At 36.5% G+C, this 18189-nt stretch overlaps 1 protein-coding gene across 2 annotated transcripts; it reads right to left on the bottom strand.

Annotated features, from left to right (window-relative positions):
* Positions 1-10699: 10699 nt before the first annotated feature.
* Y-y (yellow-y) lies at positions 10700-14722 on the bottom strand. Of its 2 annotated transcripts, none has more exons than XM_077425114.1 (7): positions 14569-14722; positions 13315-13617; positions 12424-12553; positions 12148-12310; positions 11681-12040; positions 11115-11303; positions 10700-11026 (listed from the first exon to the last, which is right to left on the bottom strand). In XM_077425114.1, the coding sequence occupies exons 2-7, from the start codon at positions 13589-13591 to the stop codon at positions 10853-10855; spliced, it is 1293 nt and encodes a 430-aa protein (XP_077281240.1). In that variant the 5' UTR covers positions 13592-13617; positions 14569-14722; the 3' UTR covers positions 10700-10852. The 2 variants fall into 2 exon arrangements, with proteins under 2 accessions (XP_077281240.1, XP_077281239.1); XM_077425113.1 differs by having other exon boundaries at positions 14580-14707.
* Positions 14723-18189: the final 3467 nt, after the last annotated feature.

Below are 18189 nucleotides of genomic sequence, written 5' to 3' on the forward strand. Positions count from 1 at the left end.
TTACTTTTAATTATTTTCCTCTTTTTTTCTTTTAATTTATATTAACTGCCTTCAGCTTCCTAACATGGATGGAATAAACGTATTTTCTCTTTCATCAAGACGTTAAGCAAACTCATCGGTTATCGCTTTCTTACATTGTCGCTCTTACATAATCAGTAACAATGGGGCATTTTAACCCCGTAATAAATTAGTGCCAAGGATTGCCAAAGAGGTTCGTCGATCACCGCCAGCGTAATGGCACCGAGTGACGCAGGTCAGAAAATCAAATCGGAATATAAAGTACCGCAAACTTCTGGATTTTATTTTAACAATGTTCTAATCCGTTTCAATTGCATTTAAAATTAATTTAACGTAATATAATTAAGTCGTTATTTTTGTTGTTTAAATAATTTAATTTTTCTTCGCGGTCAGACGCAGTGAATTAAAGTTGGACAGATGCTTTGGAACTTTTCACGATTTCAAGACAATTTTTACGCGCCCATAAAAACCGTGAAGAACCATTAACGTGAACGACGTGATAAAATTTTATGCCGCGAGGAGTACGTGTCAGAGCGTTGTTAGATCCATCACTGCATGGTAGCATCCTACTGTTGTAAAGCGTGCGTGTGCAACAGATGCCGTTATAATTATAATCTTATACAAAGTAGAATCGCAATTTCAAGCTGACAAGACATTTTGACATAAGTTTTCTGCAAAAAATCCTTTTTTGTATAAAAAGCTATCCTGTAGAAGAATATTAGTTCTGCCAAAAAGCGGGAGCGCGAAAACAAAATAGCGGAAGTTTTATACTCTAACAATACCTATAATAAAAAAAAATTACGTTATATTATTATACAATATTAATCGTACGTTTAATATCGCTTGTTGTAGTCCTTTCTTTTTCTTTTTCCTTCAGAAGAAGTCAAATTAACGGAATGCAAATAGAGAGAAATATATTCAGGATATTCATAAATCGGCCACGATTCCATCGAAATTAAAGAAAATTGATTCTATGCCTAGGTATAATCAATCCATCCTTCATTACGATATGCAAATTGTGGACTAATAAAAAACGGAATACTGCGGTTACGTTAATACTTTATTATCGCTTGATTATAGTAAATCGATGCGATCGAAAGTCGTTATCGCTAGTCGTTCGCTTTTACGTTACGTTGCCGTTTAAAAATTTCCTATGTTCCTTAAATTATCTTACATCTTATACGTTCATTGGCGCAATTGAAAATATACGTGGCTAATTTCACATATATAATACAGAAATTTAATTAAAGTAAAATCATAACAAGTCTTTTTTGAATATAGTTAATCAGAATTCTCATTCTTCGCAATCTAATCTAATTACAACATGCGATATTTATGACAAAAAAAATTAAATTCTAAGTAGAGCCGAGAGCTCTACTTGGAATAATAAAAATGATAACGGCTAACGGCGCATGCATAAAAATAACTTACGAACATGTCATTTGTGGCACATTTTACTATCTAAATTAAATATTTGAAACCTTAAGTTACACACACGTTAAAATATAAATTTAAAAAAATTTTTTCATTTTTTTTTGCTCCTTAATCTATTTATGACTCCTTTTTGTTTATCTGAACACCAATATATTATATTTATACGAACTTATCTTTCCATCAGTTACAAACGTAATAAAAATACAATAGTCTTACTTGAAAAAGGTAACATTGAAGAAGATTTATTTTTTAACGTAATATTGTTGTATTGAATTACACAACTTCTTTTTTAAAACATTATATGTATTCTTAAACGGCAACGAGAGAGAAAGGATGTTTCATAGATAATCAAGTTATAGGTAAAACAACCTGTATGTAGCGTAATCTAAAAAAACGAAATTCAACATTTAATTCCGCGTTAGTGTGCCATCGTAAGCTTTAATACGCAGAGATTAAACTTGGTCCTTGGAACAAATTGATGCTTTTACCAGTCACACAGGGCACTTGGTAACACGAACAAAATGTTCCTCGAGCACAAGCTAGAAAATGACCGAATTATCTTTTGCGATTTAATAAGAAATCTAGTACACATTATACTCACGAAATTTCACAACGTTTCGTTGAATTCAAGTACAATTGAATTCCGCAAACGTCGCTCTAAACACCAATAACGAGAGAAGCTGCTGGAATGTTAATAAGTTTCGCTATGTTAAAACGAAAAAATTCCAAACGTCGCCGTCGCTCCGTCCCAACGGAATCCCGGTAACAGCTATAGTCGATCTTATCAGCGTCGTCGCTATGGAATATGCTTGGCAAAAAAGCCGTGCGAGCATCCCTGGTCCCAGAATAATCTGATTTAATCTGTATACGCTTTGCATTCGCGTGCGAAATACGCGGCGTGTCTCATCCGTGAAAGTTTATAGAGCATAGATTATGGCAGCGGTTGCATCAAGAAGTTATAAAAAAGCGATACTCTCGCTACGTGCGATATCCCGTCCGCGTAGGTAGGTGTGTATCGCTTGCACGGTATGAGATATCTGCGCTGTAAAATATGGTATAAAGCACTAAAGTAACAGAACGTTCGATACAATATCACGTATGAGCGTGTTTTTTTCCTCGTAAAGCACGGAATACTAAAGGAAATATTTTCCGACGCTAATGTAGAATATATATACATCGGTGTATTATGTAATTTCCGCGGAACGTGTTGCAAATATTAATTCGTGCCTGTAAATATTTGCTCTATTGGAGGTGACGCTTTTAAAATAGATGGTGTAATTAAAGAAACAAGTATCTTCATTTAAAATAACAGTAGTAATAGTACGCTGTAATTATTATAATCATTTATGATAAATCTTTCTTATTTGAATACTCTGTTTAAATAACTGGTCTCGTGTAAAACGAATGAAAGAGAGTAAAGAGAATTTGAGAAAGATTGCGCGATTATATATATATATATATATATATATATATATATATACATATATATATTACACAGAGTCCGGATATAATCGCGTGAGTGCAAATGCACTGCTTTATGCGATTCTTAGAAGAATAAGCGAGTGATTTGCCTTAACAGGGTCAGTGCGCGTTAACATATATGTATATATACATATATATAGTACATCGCCTACTGCGTGATGAGGGGCAGATGGATAATAAACTTATCGCGTGGCAACTTTAATCAGTATATAACAATCCAATTGAGTACACCAATAAAAAGTGCTAACTCTCCCTCATGAAAAACATATAATAATCCTACAAACTATTTGAACTAAATATGCATAATGGTATACATGCGATAAACTTATCTAAAATCTTTGAGTTCTACTTATAACCTAAAGACACATTTAGCCCTAACCATTGAATATTAATGATTAACCTAAATATAAACCATATTTAGAAACTATCTTTTATGCAAATAAAACCTTTTAACAAAATGCAACGAATGAGTAGACCGAATAAACAGTACAACTCGATAATGGTTCTGTTCTCTTGCAGTAGAACGATTTATAATGCAGTTTTGTTGTATTGAATAAATTAATACAATATACTCTAATTTATAATACATTTTTTATAAGATGTTCTTTCTCGACATTTTCAAAGTTATTCTAAGTTTTTTCTTTCTTATACAATTTTTTCCCATCTATCTCTTTTGCATTTATGACAGATATTAAAATAAATTTAATTAGTAAGATTTATTTAAAAGCAAAAAAAAAATATTTTAAATTTTCAGTATTTCAGTTAAAATTTAAACATCTGAAAGCATTGCAGAGAGGTGATATGGTGTACAATGAAGAAAGAAAATCGAAAAAATTTTCTCTTCCTTGTAACATTAATAATTTAAAATATTTCTGTCGTAAGCGTTTCCATCCTCCAATAGTCTGGGATTTGCGATATCGCAAAAATTCACTCTGGAGATTAGGAACGAATTTATCGCAGAATACCGGGCCATTTGTTCTCTTTCCGTATAGGTTAATTGTGTAACGCTTTTCAGATTCCGTCGAGGTTCAACTCCTTCACAATAATCCTTGATATAATTAATTTATTGTTACAGTGAAGTACGTTTGAGCACCTCTGCAATTGAGTCGATGGTTCTAAATTCATCAATTGCAATTGTTTACGACGGACCGTGATTCATTGATGAATAGTCTCATATACTTTCGGTGTAATAATGACACAATCACGAACTGAATCGCATAAATAAATTCTAGAATGAGCAAGAGGAATTTTTCCTAAGAAGAAATGATCACATATGATACTGAGTAAAAGATATCTCGGAAGAAGAAATCTCGGAAGAAGTCGTACCACTGAAATATTTATTGTTATATCATCGCTAAGCTAATACTCCATCAGTGGCATATAGTCGTCTTAAAACTCGAAGCTATACTGCTTTTAAAGCTTCGCCTCGGGGTAACACGAATTTCGCGTACGGAATATTCCGTTGCAAAGAGAAATCGCGAATTTCAGTCGGGCCAAGAGTTGATTTTGTTTCTACGCAACGGTCTCTCTCATTCTGCCGAGGATACCTAGTAAAGGGCTGAGCCGTATTCATTTTCCACTTTCCTTCTGGTTTCTTTGTCGACCTTCCGCTGACTGCGCGGCATTGTATACCATTGTTATCCACTTGCATCAGCGACAATCCGGACATGAAAATCGATCGATCCTTTGATATAATCTTACGCAAGCAAATAGAGGCAATCGAGAGGATTGGGAGACGAATTGTAAGCATTTTGAACTTCAACCGTGCCTCGTTTGTCACGTTCATCCTGACGCGTCGTGGATATACATCAGCTTTCAGTTTCGCTAGAATCACGGTAAATGCATGTTTCGGATTACTCTGATAATGACGCAAAAACAAATGCCGAAAACTGCTTCGTCATACATTCTTGTTATCCTTCCGTGAAATTCGTTATCAGAACGAATTGATCAAGCAACTGAACACCGTGGGCAAAAAAAAATCGAAAATATTCGCTAAAAATACAAATTAGCTATCTTGTCTATATAATATATAATCATATATAGAAAAAACATTACATAAAAACTTTTATTAAGAAAAAACAGAATAATATAAAAAATAACTCCACTTACAAACAAAGTTATATTGACATATAACAACTCTTTCAATTTCAATAATATAATAACATCTAAATAAATTGTCTTAATAATCTAAATAATATCTTGATGGTATCTAGATGGTATAAACGCTTCAGCTGATTCGTATTTGTTACTTAATAATAAACGATTATGAATAAAAAAAAAGATCTAGCATTGAGAGATTAGAAAATATACACAATATGATTGTTATAATAAATAGTTTCATAAATATTTTAATAAAATTTGATTTGTTTAATGTGATTGAATTATAAAGCTATTGAAAAACTCGTTTACAAGAGATACGTCTGTAATTTTACCAAAGGCTAATACATCACGAGCTATAAGAGAGCTCTTCTATAAAGCGCACTTATCGTATTTTCGTGAGAGAATTCGGGGTTTATAAATTCTAATTTGTATTCGGATAGTCGATTTCAGAAACGAGTCTGGAGGTCATTTTAATTTTTCATAAAAATGCGCACGTTATACGTGGATACATACAATTTATCGTTTTCTTTCTTTTTTCTGCTACCGCATTTATGGGATGTACTTGGAAGTTCTTTTACTGCTCGTGTTCCAGATCGTCGTTCACAGACAGGTACAAAATAGTGGAGAAGGAAAGAGAAGAAGACGTGACCGGAAGAGTGAGAGCGCGACGGAGAAAACTGTAAAGGAGAAGCCAAAAAGATACGAGAAAGCTTTTCCGATGGGCATAGAAGTTATAATTTGTTTCCCTCTCACAAATGAATACACTGCTTTAGATTTACTATTGCAACCTCAAAGAACAAAAATTTGATATTATCTATAACCATTTGCATTATACAGGTATTGTATACCGTGTATCATATTATTGTACAAATTAAAGTCGACTTTTCATGGAATTCGCCACAGCTTATTCGATGAGCATATATAGTTCTATTATGCGAAAAGCAATTCCAGAAAATAGTTTAAATCAAGCCGAGAATGATACATAATGCAATAATGCAATTGTCTAATGGTACAGAACTTCCTCTGATACGCATTGTGTCGGTAAATATGCGCAATATTGCACTCCAATTAAATTAATTCATACCGACATGTTGTAAACGCACGGAATTTCCGAGCATCAATTCCGGGCCAAATGTCGGGTGCGACCCTAAATCTCAACGCGTCAGCGTAATGTAAATGTTATATGTGACAAAGAGGACGCTCTATTTAATACTTTACGTCATCTCCAAAGCGTCATTCAGTCAGAAAAAAGCATAACCTGAGAAAAGATTACTTGAAAACTGCAGTAGTTAAAACTTATTGATTTAGCTTACTTCCTTCACAGCACTCTAGAAGATATCTTAATCCTACTATTATGAGTATTAAACAAAGAGAAAGAAAGATTTCAGCTATCGCTATCTCAATAACCGGGTATTTTCATATTTTATTTAAGATGAATAAGCAAATTGTTTCTATTAGAACTTATTGTATCTTTTAGAACGACTGTCCGAATATGAAAGATTTCTTTTTAATATTTCATCGTTCGTCGTATTTTAAATACGCTGTTATTTTAGATATTAAATCTTTCATTTATTGTGGAGCTATATTACTTCCTCAATTCTGATGTGAAACATTTCCGTGGGAATAATTTTATTTTATTGTGCATATAAATTAGATTTTATAAATTTTATTGTGCAACACACATAAATATAAATTATTTAATTTCTATTTATTATTGCCATGAGTTTGCCTAGAAATAAAACCGAATATATCAGTTAAAAGTTTCCGTTTTAGTATTTTTTTTTCCACTACACGCAAGACCATTTCTTCTGTACGCGGCAGACTGGGTGTAATGAATTTCAACGTATGTGGCCACTGTGTGGCCGTAACTACAAACCTGAGTTTATCCCTCAAAGGGATTCCTGCCGAATTCTAAAATTACACTCACTCACATGTATTTAACCGTGTTTAATTACAATTGCTCCTCACTAACTATTTTGGACTATTGACTTTAAATAAATGTGTAAACTGAAAAGCTAATTTCCTAGACCTTTTTAATTTTTGCAATTTCGTACAAGACATTGCCTTGGGAGCTTGCATAAAGTTAAAATTATGGAGGCTGCATATGTATGAAGCGGTGTGCATAATGACAGTAAGTTTAATGCGTATATGGGAGCTAAACTTGCTCGTAGTTCGAGCTTGGTATAGAGAATTTTGCAGAATTATAGATAATTAGTTTAGCAAGACAAATGTATGCTCAATGAGGTATTAAATCTTAGATTTAGCGAGCCACATTTCATGTGTGCTTCTCCGATTAATATAAAACCAATCTTTGATTAGTCAAAGCGCTTTGACAAAATATCAAAGCGCAAGGCTCATTGTCGAAAGTTTTTATAACATTTCATATTAAAATTATGACATATTAGTTCTTGAAATTATAAATCTATTTTAAACTTTACTTAAAATAATAGAGTATAATTAAATTTATATTAAAGTTACATTATAATTATATGAGATTCTGTTTGTTAATTTCCTTGCATATTTTAAATTTCCAGAGTTAATGTTGAAAGTTAAGCAAATAATATAAGAATACTAAAATTTTCTCGGTATCTGGTTCATATATAGGTGTGGCTAAAAATTAATAAATAATTCTTTCTTTACTTACACATTTATATCTTTATTTATATTTTCTTAAGCAATTCAAATTTTTGGATGCTTTATAAGCAATAACTGAAGAAGTTAATATAACTGTCTACTAAATCTATGTGTGTTCAAATATTATCTGAATAAAATTATTCGATCCTTGTATACAAAAACAACATAAAATGTAGATATTAACCAAATTTAATTATTATTTCATTTGTAAAACATGTGAGCAAGTGCTTCTCATGATATATTAACGAAAATTGTACATTCTCCTTTCTAGTAATTGTATAATAGTATACGCTTCGTATACGCGTTATATGTAATTATTTAGTCATAATCATTCTAATTGCATTTATTATATCTCTTCGTGGTTTCTGTAGAGGCAGCACGTGAAAGAAGATAGTATTAGCTGAATGTTACATGCAGTTCCCGGTCGAGGCTGCCGCGTATTTATCTTGAAAGTCCTCTATACAGATGGAAGCACCTATTCCTTCAGGAATTCCTCTCACGTTTATGTTTGCAAAATTCTTTACTTAATGTACTTATGCATATAGCTTTGACGTTTAATACTAAATATTTAGCCTTTATTATATAAATTTGTGATAAAATTGAACGCAATCTTTTACGAATAAATGAAATTTAGACACGTGTACAGTAGAATTACTGAAGATAGTTTATAATTTATACAGATGTTTTAAAATTATTTTAAATAATTATAAGTTCTTTCATTTTGGCAAAAAATGCGATTATATATATATAAAGTTTATGTGTGTATTCGTAGGTAATTAATAGCAGATTTGAGACGGATAATATATTTAAAATTACGAAGACGCGTTGCTGGAGTTAATTAACAGTAAAATTCCTATTTTATACATTATTTTCAGGAAATTTAAGCATCGCTGCCATGGCAGTGATCCTTACCGTCAACGTCATAATTCTTACATTTTGTATTCTTGCGGAAATAAACGAGATTTTGGCCGTAAGAAATAGAAGAACCTCTCTACTTCAGTCAGACTGAAATAAATCAAAAAGATTGGGGAAGATATAAGAGTGGCCGAGAGTAACTTATAACGAGACTCACGTCGTCGCCGGTACCCCATAATTACTGGCGCCGATGAAAAAAACGGACGGCCGCCGTGCAGCCACCTTTTAAAAAGGTGTTAAAGTGTGCTTTGTGCTCGTGCGCTCACGCGGGGTAGGTGTTAATTTAAAACAAACCTAAGGATAGCGCCGATTCGAAATCCGGCCGCCGTGTGTTTTATTCGCCCTGAAATTCGACCGGCCGATCTTCCCTACAGTGGCGTATCAAAAAAGTTTTCGCTCTTGCCTCGATTTGGCGACTTTCTCGCAATCTCGCATAATAAATATTAAACATTTAGTTAAGTTATACAATGCGATTTACTTCTATCGCGGATATACTATGTGTAATAGTGAGTTATGTTTAGAAATTAATTTATTTTCGTGTAGTTTTGTGAATTTTATACCTAAGGAAATATAAATTATAATGAAAATATTGTGATTTATTAATTACTTTATAAAAAATAACAAAAAATTATTATAATTTAAATATAGATATATTTTATATATATAACAATAATGCATTTATTAAATATGAAATTTTTTGCTAAATTTTGAGCTCGGTAATTTCAGAACGCGCCACTGCGACGGCAGATTTTCGTATATAACATGTAATCAGCACAGCAGTTTCGAACCAATTTTTTTTTTATGTTTACCTCCAGGCAGTGTAGCCCTTCACACCTTCCCATTTTTTTCTCATCACTCAAAGGTGATTTTACGACTCGCGTCCACGAAGCGATGGGTGACGCCCTTAAGAAAATCTAAAACGGGCTGATCCAGATACATAAACTATGCGGAGTATAACAGCAGTGAGCTATTGTTCTCATTGCCATCAAGTTGTATTACGCACGATATATTTCAGTCGTTCATGTCATTAATATCCTTGATGCAACTCTATTTATTATCACATTGCAAGAGAACTTAACGAAGCGTAAAAGCAATTTTTCACGTAACGCTATATCTGATAATAAAAAAGATAAGAAGGCCGACTTTCCAGGCAAGCCCCGAGCGCGTATCTAATTCATTACAGATTCGATCGATCTTCTTCGATCCGCAATGCACGCGGCCCAGGCGCTAACGAGACAGCTCCAGAGCCATTAAGATCTCGGCTTATCACGATCGGGATGCAGCACGCGAAAAGACCCGTTTTCCAAATTGAAAACGCGCCGATATCGCGACGGACAATCGGCGAGAAGTATCTGCTTGCCCTCTAATCGCCAGTTAGTCCCGAGCCCCAAACGCCGCGCCGCCGCGATCTGCCGATTTATCGATCCTCGGAATTAGCATTCGAGGCGTGCATCTCGGCCGCGGATCTCTCGGGGCCACAGCTACGTAAATTTTAGGGCTGCGCTCGCAACTCGGAGATAGATCTCACCCGTGATCTATGCGTAAATCATCGACTCGCCCTCCCCTGCCCCCCGACGAGTAGATCACGCACAATACGTTCACCCGTATATGGCCAAAATATAATAAATCATAAGAAATATTAATATCGCGATATAGACGGCTTTTACGTCAAAATTCGCGCTTCAATCGTCCCCGATTACTTCGGTGCGTAAACCCCGCCGAGCGTAAAACGCAACAGAAACCCGCGTGCATAGCGTCGCCCGGAGAGAAAGAAAGTTCTAATCCTGCGGCCCCCACGAAAACAGACGAGGCGCGTGGCCATATTTTACGGGCGGGGGCGTGAAACGGATAATTTTCGAAGGAAGCAATATCGGATCGTATATCAGGCCGCAGGAACGGCCGCCGTTTGGCTTCAAATTATCGGAAACGAGGGCCAAAACTAATGGGCCCTCGTTAGACCATTTGGCTCCTGCGGGGCACGCCGATGCTGATTCACGCCAATCCGCTCGCTATTTTCGCGCCGCAGGCCGAAGCTAGTCGCTTCTCATATTATCAAACACATCCGATATCCGAGAAGCTCTTTGCCTTGAGGGAAGTGTAGAGACATGGAGGGGAATACGTTTCAACATTTCTGTGGTCATCATCTTTTTTCAGTTTACTGAAAACTACATTCTCAGGCGCGTAAAGATTGAACGTATACCTTAACTGATGATTGCATATTGCGAATCGAGCGCGGAAATCTATAAGCGTAGCGAATGAATCGTCAGTATTACCAGATTTGATTCTTGGTATATCTCCAGGGTGTGTTATCGCAGACCGTCCCGGCGATCGCTGCCTGAACCGGCATGGTGAGTATTCTGAAGTTCACATCCGTGTAATTCAAGGACGACAGCAAGAAGATCGGCATCCGATCCGACATGATCCAGAGTAAGCCGCGCTTCACCTATGGGCGGTAAAAAGTAAGTGAGAGTAAATGAGGATAAAAGAGATTCATAGTAGGTAATTATCCCCCATTACGGAGCGCTGTGCACCTTAATATCTGCTGGGAATATCAGAGCCTCGTCGTGTCTAGCGACGATCGCTTGATTGATCGGCGCGTAAGGTAACGCAGAATTCCAACAGCCAATTGCGTTCCGATCAATTAAGTTGAAGAACTGAAGTCCGTTCTCGTCCATTACGGATGCCGTGCAATGAGAAAGCGGCCCTCTCGACGACAACACCTACGTCACATAAAAATAAATCATAAAATAGAATAACCGTATTTTATTTGTAATGACAAGTTAGATTCAGGAAAGAAAGACACAAATAAATGTACGAGATTATTCCAAATGCTGAAAAACATAACGGACTTAAAAAAGGAAATAGAAGAGTTTTAAAAAATCGTAAACGTAAGGAATCTATTGAACAATGTTTCGCAATTATGAATCCCAAAGCATCTGAAATAATTTTCTTCGTATTTTTTTTTCGAAATATGAATAAAGACAAGATGTAAAGATTTATTGTAACAACTCTGCAAAGTCTGAACAGAATTCTACCTAAAAAAAAGATAAGATCTTTCCCAAATGACCCGTTAAATAAAAATATTAAAAAGAAATACCTGAAACTCGTGATAACTATTTTGAGACAACTGCTGGTCTCTTAGAATCCTTGTGGACACCGCGAATTCTCGATAGCTGCTGAGGGGATGGAAGAAAAGCGTCCGATAGCCGTCTGCTAATATTGGCGACAGACTCATTCCAAAAATACCTTCAGTTCCCCATTGGAAATTCAAGCCTCCTATATTGTAATCACCCGCCAGAGGATCCGGCATGAAGTAGCTGTGCGTTATTCGCCAGGATGTATTTTGCTGCCACGAGTACACGATCAAACCGTAACCGAGTTCGTCGGACATATAAGCGAAAGCATCACCGCAACCGCCCTTTCCCAGATCAACCGCGATGTTGGCGATAAAAGTGTTCTACGTAATAAAACAAAAATTGCGAAGTTCGTATAGGGAGTTCAAATCAACTAAAAATTAAAAAAAATCATGCAATGTGCGAGTCAAATGCGAAAAGAATTATATACTTGATTGATGTCCTCCGGTCTGAGCCTGTATTGCCTCAGTAGCTTATCCGTAGTCAAGTCGAACACATTCAAGGTGTAAGGGCAGACTTGTACAGTCGTTTCGTCGATTCCTATTGTTCCAGTATCCAACACCCACAATCTATCGCACGCATCCACGTGAATCCTGGAAAAAATACTTTACAAATTTATAAATGTTATTAACATTAAATAGAAAACAGAAATAGATATTTTTACTACAACGACTCATTAAGATTGATTAAACTTTCTATTTGTCACCTGTAAACAGTGGTCAAGCCGCTACCACAAAGACCAGCCTTATTCTGGGCCCAATTCGGATAAGGTATAAGGTTCGGTGAAATACCTTGATTAGCGTCCAACGGTATATAATTCAACGTAGCCGGTATTCCTAATACAAAACGTTACTCAATCTTATCTATAATTTTTATAATTATTATAATTATTTTTGGAATCAATCATAATTAGTATTCAAAGTATTTTAAAAAAAAGGCAAAACGAACGTTACGACACAGAACATCGAACTAAATGCGGTGTAAAAAAAATGCAAGAGAAACATAAGGAATGCGCGAAAAAAAGGAATTGCGGAGAGTCCGCGAGGGTCTCCGAAGGAAGTATAAAGAGGAGACGGACGGAAGGGTAGAACATTAAAGATCTTACACAGCGTGCCGCCGTCATTGTCCGGCCTTTGTGCGACACAAAAAACGGTGGCGCGCGCCAACGTATATAATAAACATAGAGCGTGCAAAAAGATGGAGTGAATAAAGGGCAGCGAGGACTTGAATAAACCCGTTCGTCGTCGTGTTTCCCTTCCCCCTGGGGAGCCAGGGAGAGGGGGAGAGAGTGTCAGAGGGACCGTGAAGGTGGAGGCGGAGGTCGACAAAGACAGAAACGCTCCCATTGAGCGCGCACACTCGCGGTTTTTGGCGCTTTTTGTCGCGGGCCGGAAGTCGCTCAGACGGGAATCGAGGCGTGTACCTCCTATGGCGATCTTTCGCGTATTATGCCGGCGTCTGCTTCCGGTTCATGACTTTGAAGCGTCGCGCCTCGTTTTTTGGGCAAGGAGAGCCCATTTGTCTGTCGCGTCGTAAGATCGTTAATCGAGACAATAACGAAGCCACAATTAATGACTATAACAATTCGGACAATCACCATCGCGCCATCGCGGTATCGTGACGAACAGCTTATTCCTCCAGATTTCGATGCCGACCGGCAGAGAGTTCTCCGGCACGTATTCGCCACTCGCTATCGCTAATTGTCGGCTGCGCTCGTCGGGATAAGCGAAGTCCATTTTCTTCCAAGTGAATCTCTCCAAAAGCGGGGCACGTCCATACTGCATGCCCCATATTTGAATCCCATCGACATTTCCGATCCATAGTAACAGAAAGATCGAAACGAGGATGCAATTCCAGATGCAATAATTTCTCATTTCTCTGCTATTCAATCTCTCCTTTTCTGTATGCAGAAATAGATATTTGTCTGCTATCTTAAAAATATCATTATGCAGTAATTCCTGTTAGCAAAATAGAAATAATAAATAACTTATGAAAACTCTTTCAGCAAAAAGAATATTAATTGCACATATAATATGCAATATTTTAATATGCGCATATGCACTTATCGCATTTTTTACACAGACATGAACCTGTATTAGCACTTACTTTTTATATTACTATTGATTAGTTACGCGCGTATGTGTTTGTATATGTGCTTACGTGCATACACTTCTTGTGCAATAGCCTTTGCAAACGAAATGTGATACGGTAATTACGTAATTACTTCATAAAATTTCCGTTGAAATAAAAATCCGAAGGATTATCGGTTGTGTCATTAAAAAATCATTCAGTGAAGCGGATAGAGTTTTGCGACATATATATTTTTTACTAGTATCCTTATCATTTCTCTAACCGGTTTTGATATGTAGGTATCGTAGAAATAGATGTTGTGACATATTTATTTCTCATCATAATTTAAGATATAACGCATATTCAAATATATCATTAGACTCGTAAAAATGTCAACAAATTAATAAATTGAACCTGGAACCTCCCTCATTCCGTGAAGGGCGTCGTACCAATTCGACTACCGAAGCATGTGGCAATATTTATCGCAATAACCGATTATTAATAGTTACAAACGCATTGTTTTTAGCCTGCGTAAATTCAAATATGTCATTAGACTCGTGAAAAAATGTCAACAAATTAATAAGTAAATTTATTAAATGTATATTATATACATTGTAATTCGTTACTTCTGTAACTATTAATTTCTTTATTTGCGCACCACGTACCGCGCCTGACTCGTATCGCCGTTTATTAATTTGTTTATAAGATATATTATCATAATATGGAAATTAACTTATTATCACATAATAGAAATTTACTTTCTAATACAATATCATGCTACCTGATATTCACCACGTTTATCCAACGATCACATGCGTCATCAGCCCTGATCCTTCTATCGCTCCTGATCGCAACAATAGCGTAGATCAATGGCGGCCAATCAAATTTTGGAGTAAAAGTAACGGAGGACAGAGTTTCCAGTCCAGAGTACTCCAGCCTAGAAAGCCGCTGTCGCTCTTTCAGTCCTAAACTGCGCGTTCCTATAAAACGACCGCCATATATATGGTCGAGCACCCAGCCCTATATATGCAAAACCATGCCCCATACCACGTGGAAAGCTATGTCCCGCGCACGGAAAGAAATTCATCTTGGCATCGGTGCGTGCATGCGCCTACGTTCGCGTACTTTCCAAGCCGTCCAACTAGTACAGATATATCGTATACACCTGCACTTATGCGTTTCGACGCGTCGATTTAGTTGACTGCGGGGAAAGAATTTCACGCATGCCTTAATGCCTCGATATCGGATCCATCAGCGTATTCAAAACAATTATAAAGTTATTGAATTTTAGAAAAGTCGTATGTGAAATGTCACATTTTTATCAAATTATATCTAAGTCACAAATTTGCCGGTAAATTTAATTATTGAATTATATTATGCTCATAAATAAAATTATTGTCTTACATTATTTAATATAAGTTATAAAAATTCGTTCCTTTTTGTATTTCTATAATTATCACTTTGTTAGTTTTTGCGTCTAATAGTCGCCATTATAAAGAAAAAACAATAATTTTCTATAGCTATTAAGTAAGAAATGATATATTTATTCCTTAAAAAGATCTATTCAAGATGCTTTCGTAACTGTAAATTAGCACATAACATCGCAGCATAATTAAATAAGCGCAACATAAATAGCAATAACAAGCTAACTCACATTGCAAGCTACAGAATAGTGCTACGAATGATTAAATTTACCATAATTAAATTTAGTCTGGACGGATTAGTTCTTCGTAATGACAACGAGGTGCAAACAAGATTTCTACAAATAATAGAAATAGTCATAATGACTATCGATGCGCGTTTATGATCGATGCGATATGTATACGGCCGTTATTTCGGCATTAGCCACACAAACGATACGATTAAATTGAATCTGATAACTATTTAATTAAATTCATAAATCTCCGGCGCGCCCATCGCCGAGAACGTCGCGGGCGCGCGACGAACGTGGAAACGCGGGCGGGCGTTGCGAACGTTGCGTTCGGGAGGCAGGAAAGTCATTCGTTAGCCGTAACGAGATGACGACAAAAAGCCGCCGTCTGTCTCACGGATGATCGGCTCCCGAGAATAAATTCCCGAGGGCACTCCGTTATCTTCCCGTGCGAACTGACGGTTGAAATTGCGTTCAGCCCTCTCCTCCCTGTCCGCCCCCTCTCGCCACTCCTCTTATACCTATCCCTTTCGCTCTCCTCGCCGCGTTTCATTAATCAGCACGCCCTACCTGAAGGGCGCAATCAGAATTCGCGAAAATAAATAATTGCCGGCGGGTGAAAAATATTATTCCGGCTTAATTATCAATGACGCGCGACATTAACGGTACACCGAATTGCAATGTACGGCCGAATTAATGCACTGATGTGTTATGGCGGAATATGCGAGTCGCCGCGAGTAATTTAGCATGAACTCAACGTTGAGTTTTTACTCCCACAGCTCCCAGTTCGATTTATACCGTAAATCACTTGAGCCAGGAAGTATTCATTTGCTTTCTTCTAATACGCAATACCGAACTTATTACAGCGATTATAAGTTGCCGATAATTCGAAAATGAGATACGCGCCGACATATAATCTAGTTAATCTAAGTATAGCCAATAGCACTTTAATTTCCAATTTTCGTAGTAATTGAAAACCCAAATGACTTTTCCGGTTTACCGTCATCAGAAACGTAAATAATCTGCGCATCAGTGAATAAAAATTATATCATATCGATTGGCGCGCTCAAAATTACCAATACGCGGCTTTACATTAATTAACGTCAAAAATATTGAAATTGCGTGACAGAGTGACACGACGTATATATGATAATAGTCACCCCTTGTCAATTTTAATCTTATCTGCATTCACCTTGTCATCAAAACGATCCCTCAAATAGAATGGTTATTCGAAATTGACAGAAAGAAAGAGAGAGTGAGTACATAGACAATAATTTGCCTGGATTTAATATCTTTCTATGAACTTTAGATCCATGAATTTTGCATAATTTAATTGATTAGCGGTCATGCAACGGTACATAAATAAAAGTTCACGATGTGGGTCGGTGCATGGCACGTTCTTATCAATCATCGTTAACTCCATTGGTCTTTCGTAGATAATCTACTTGTAACTTTCGTCACAGCCGCAAAGTTTAATACGGACCGACTTCGCCAAGTCACTTTCTTGCGATCGTAGATCGTCCCATCAAGGCTGCCTAGATTGCTTCCCGGATCGCCCGCGGACTTTCTAGTTGACATGATAATTTAAAAGCGGCCACACGCGCTCGGATCTCCGCGTTTCATCGCCCATTATTCTCTCATCAGACGTATTTTGCATTTTGCATGTTATTAAAATTTCGAGACTTTTGGGATTCTCGTTCGGTCGCTTTGCGTATAACAGTTGCGCACAGAAAACGATGGTGAAAGGTCGACGTAATATTCGCGTTGCACCGAGAAGTTTAAATGTAAACGTGCTACACCGGAAAAAATGTTATTACAAAAGCTCTTTTAAAAAGGGCACATTATGATACGCTAAAATTGAAAAGTGGAGAGTGCCTGGTAATATTGCGGAAAAACATTGTGAATATTCCTCGGTGTTATTATGCACAATATCGCAATAATGTATCCGCTAATTCCACCGCGCGGCTAATTGCACGGTTTACGTCATAATTATTGGGGAATGCACGAGTATATACATAGCACGGCACACTGACGTATTGTACGTGTAATTATTACGTACACCGTATCAATGTAGTGTAGCCTTCTTTTAAAATGTAATTGTGATCGTCGTTAGCAGAATTTTATGTTTAATTATTTTACCTATACCATATCGCGGCGCGTAATTAAATTTTTCTTCCTTTTCTTTGGATAACGTCAATGGCGAATCATGATAAAATTGGTAATATATGATAGTATACATGATAATATGGATAATATATGCCTCATATATATTAAATTTATATAGCATTAATTAAATAATTTTATTTTTATAGAGTAAATAAAAGTTTAACATAATCTTCGTAAATATTATTTCACATTCCCGTTTAAAAATGTTTGTTGACCTATTGCGACACACAAAACACAAACGAGACACTTTATATGCAGCACTCGTTAATTTTATTTGCGCCACGCGCTCGAAAATAAATCTCTGCCCCCGAGCTCGGAATTTTACATACGAGTCATCGACGTATTTGGCGAGCGGTACCTCTGAAGGTCCCAGACAAATTGCGATCATTAGTCTCCGAGATCTGATTATAATGAAATAATTGGTGCACACGGTCTTCCTATGAGCTTTGTATGGGTCGCAGCTGCAAATTGAAGGGGAATAACGGTGAGGGCCGCAAATAAAATTATAATAACACGAACGATGCGAGGAAAGTTCGTCATTTGCGGATCCAATTGTGCAACGAAAAATTAGCGGTTCGGCTCCAA

This window comes from Temnothorax americanus, unplaced genomic scaffold (assembly GCF_048541705.1).
Source record: "Temnothorax americanus isolate GAGA-0224 unplaced genomic scaffold, ASM4854170v1 Scaffold9, whole genome shotgun sequence".
Classification (NCBI taxonomy): domain Eukaryota; kingdom Metazoa; phylum Arthropoda; class Insecta; order Hymenoptera; family Formicidae; genus Temnothorax; species Temnothorax americanus.

Coding starts and splice junctions, on each gene's coding strand:
- Y-y (XM_077425114.1), bottom strand. CDS start 13,591: ATGAGAAATTATTGCATCTGGAATTGCATCCTCGTTTCGATCTTTCTG. Junction 11,304..11,680: donor ATAGTTATCACGAGTTTCAG/GTATTTCTTTTT, acceptor TATGTGACGTAG/GTGTTGTCGTCGAGAGGGCC. Junction 11,027..11,114: donor TATTCCCAGCAGATATTAAG/GTGCACAGCGCT, acceptor TACCGCCCATAG/GTGAAGCGCGGCTTACTCTG.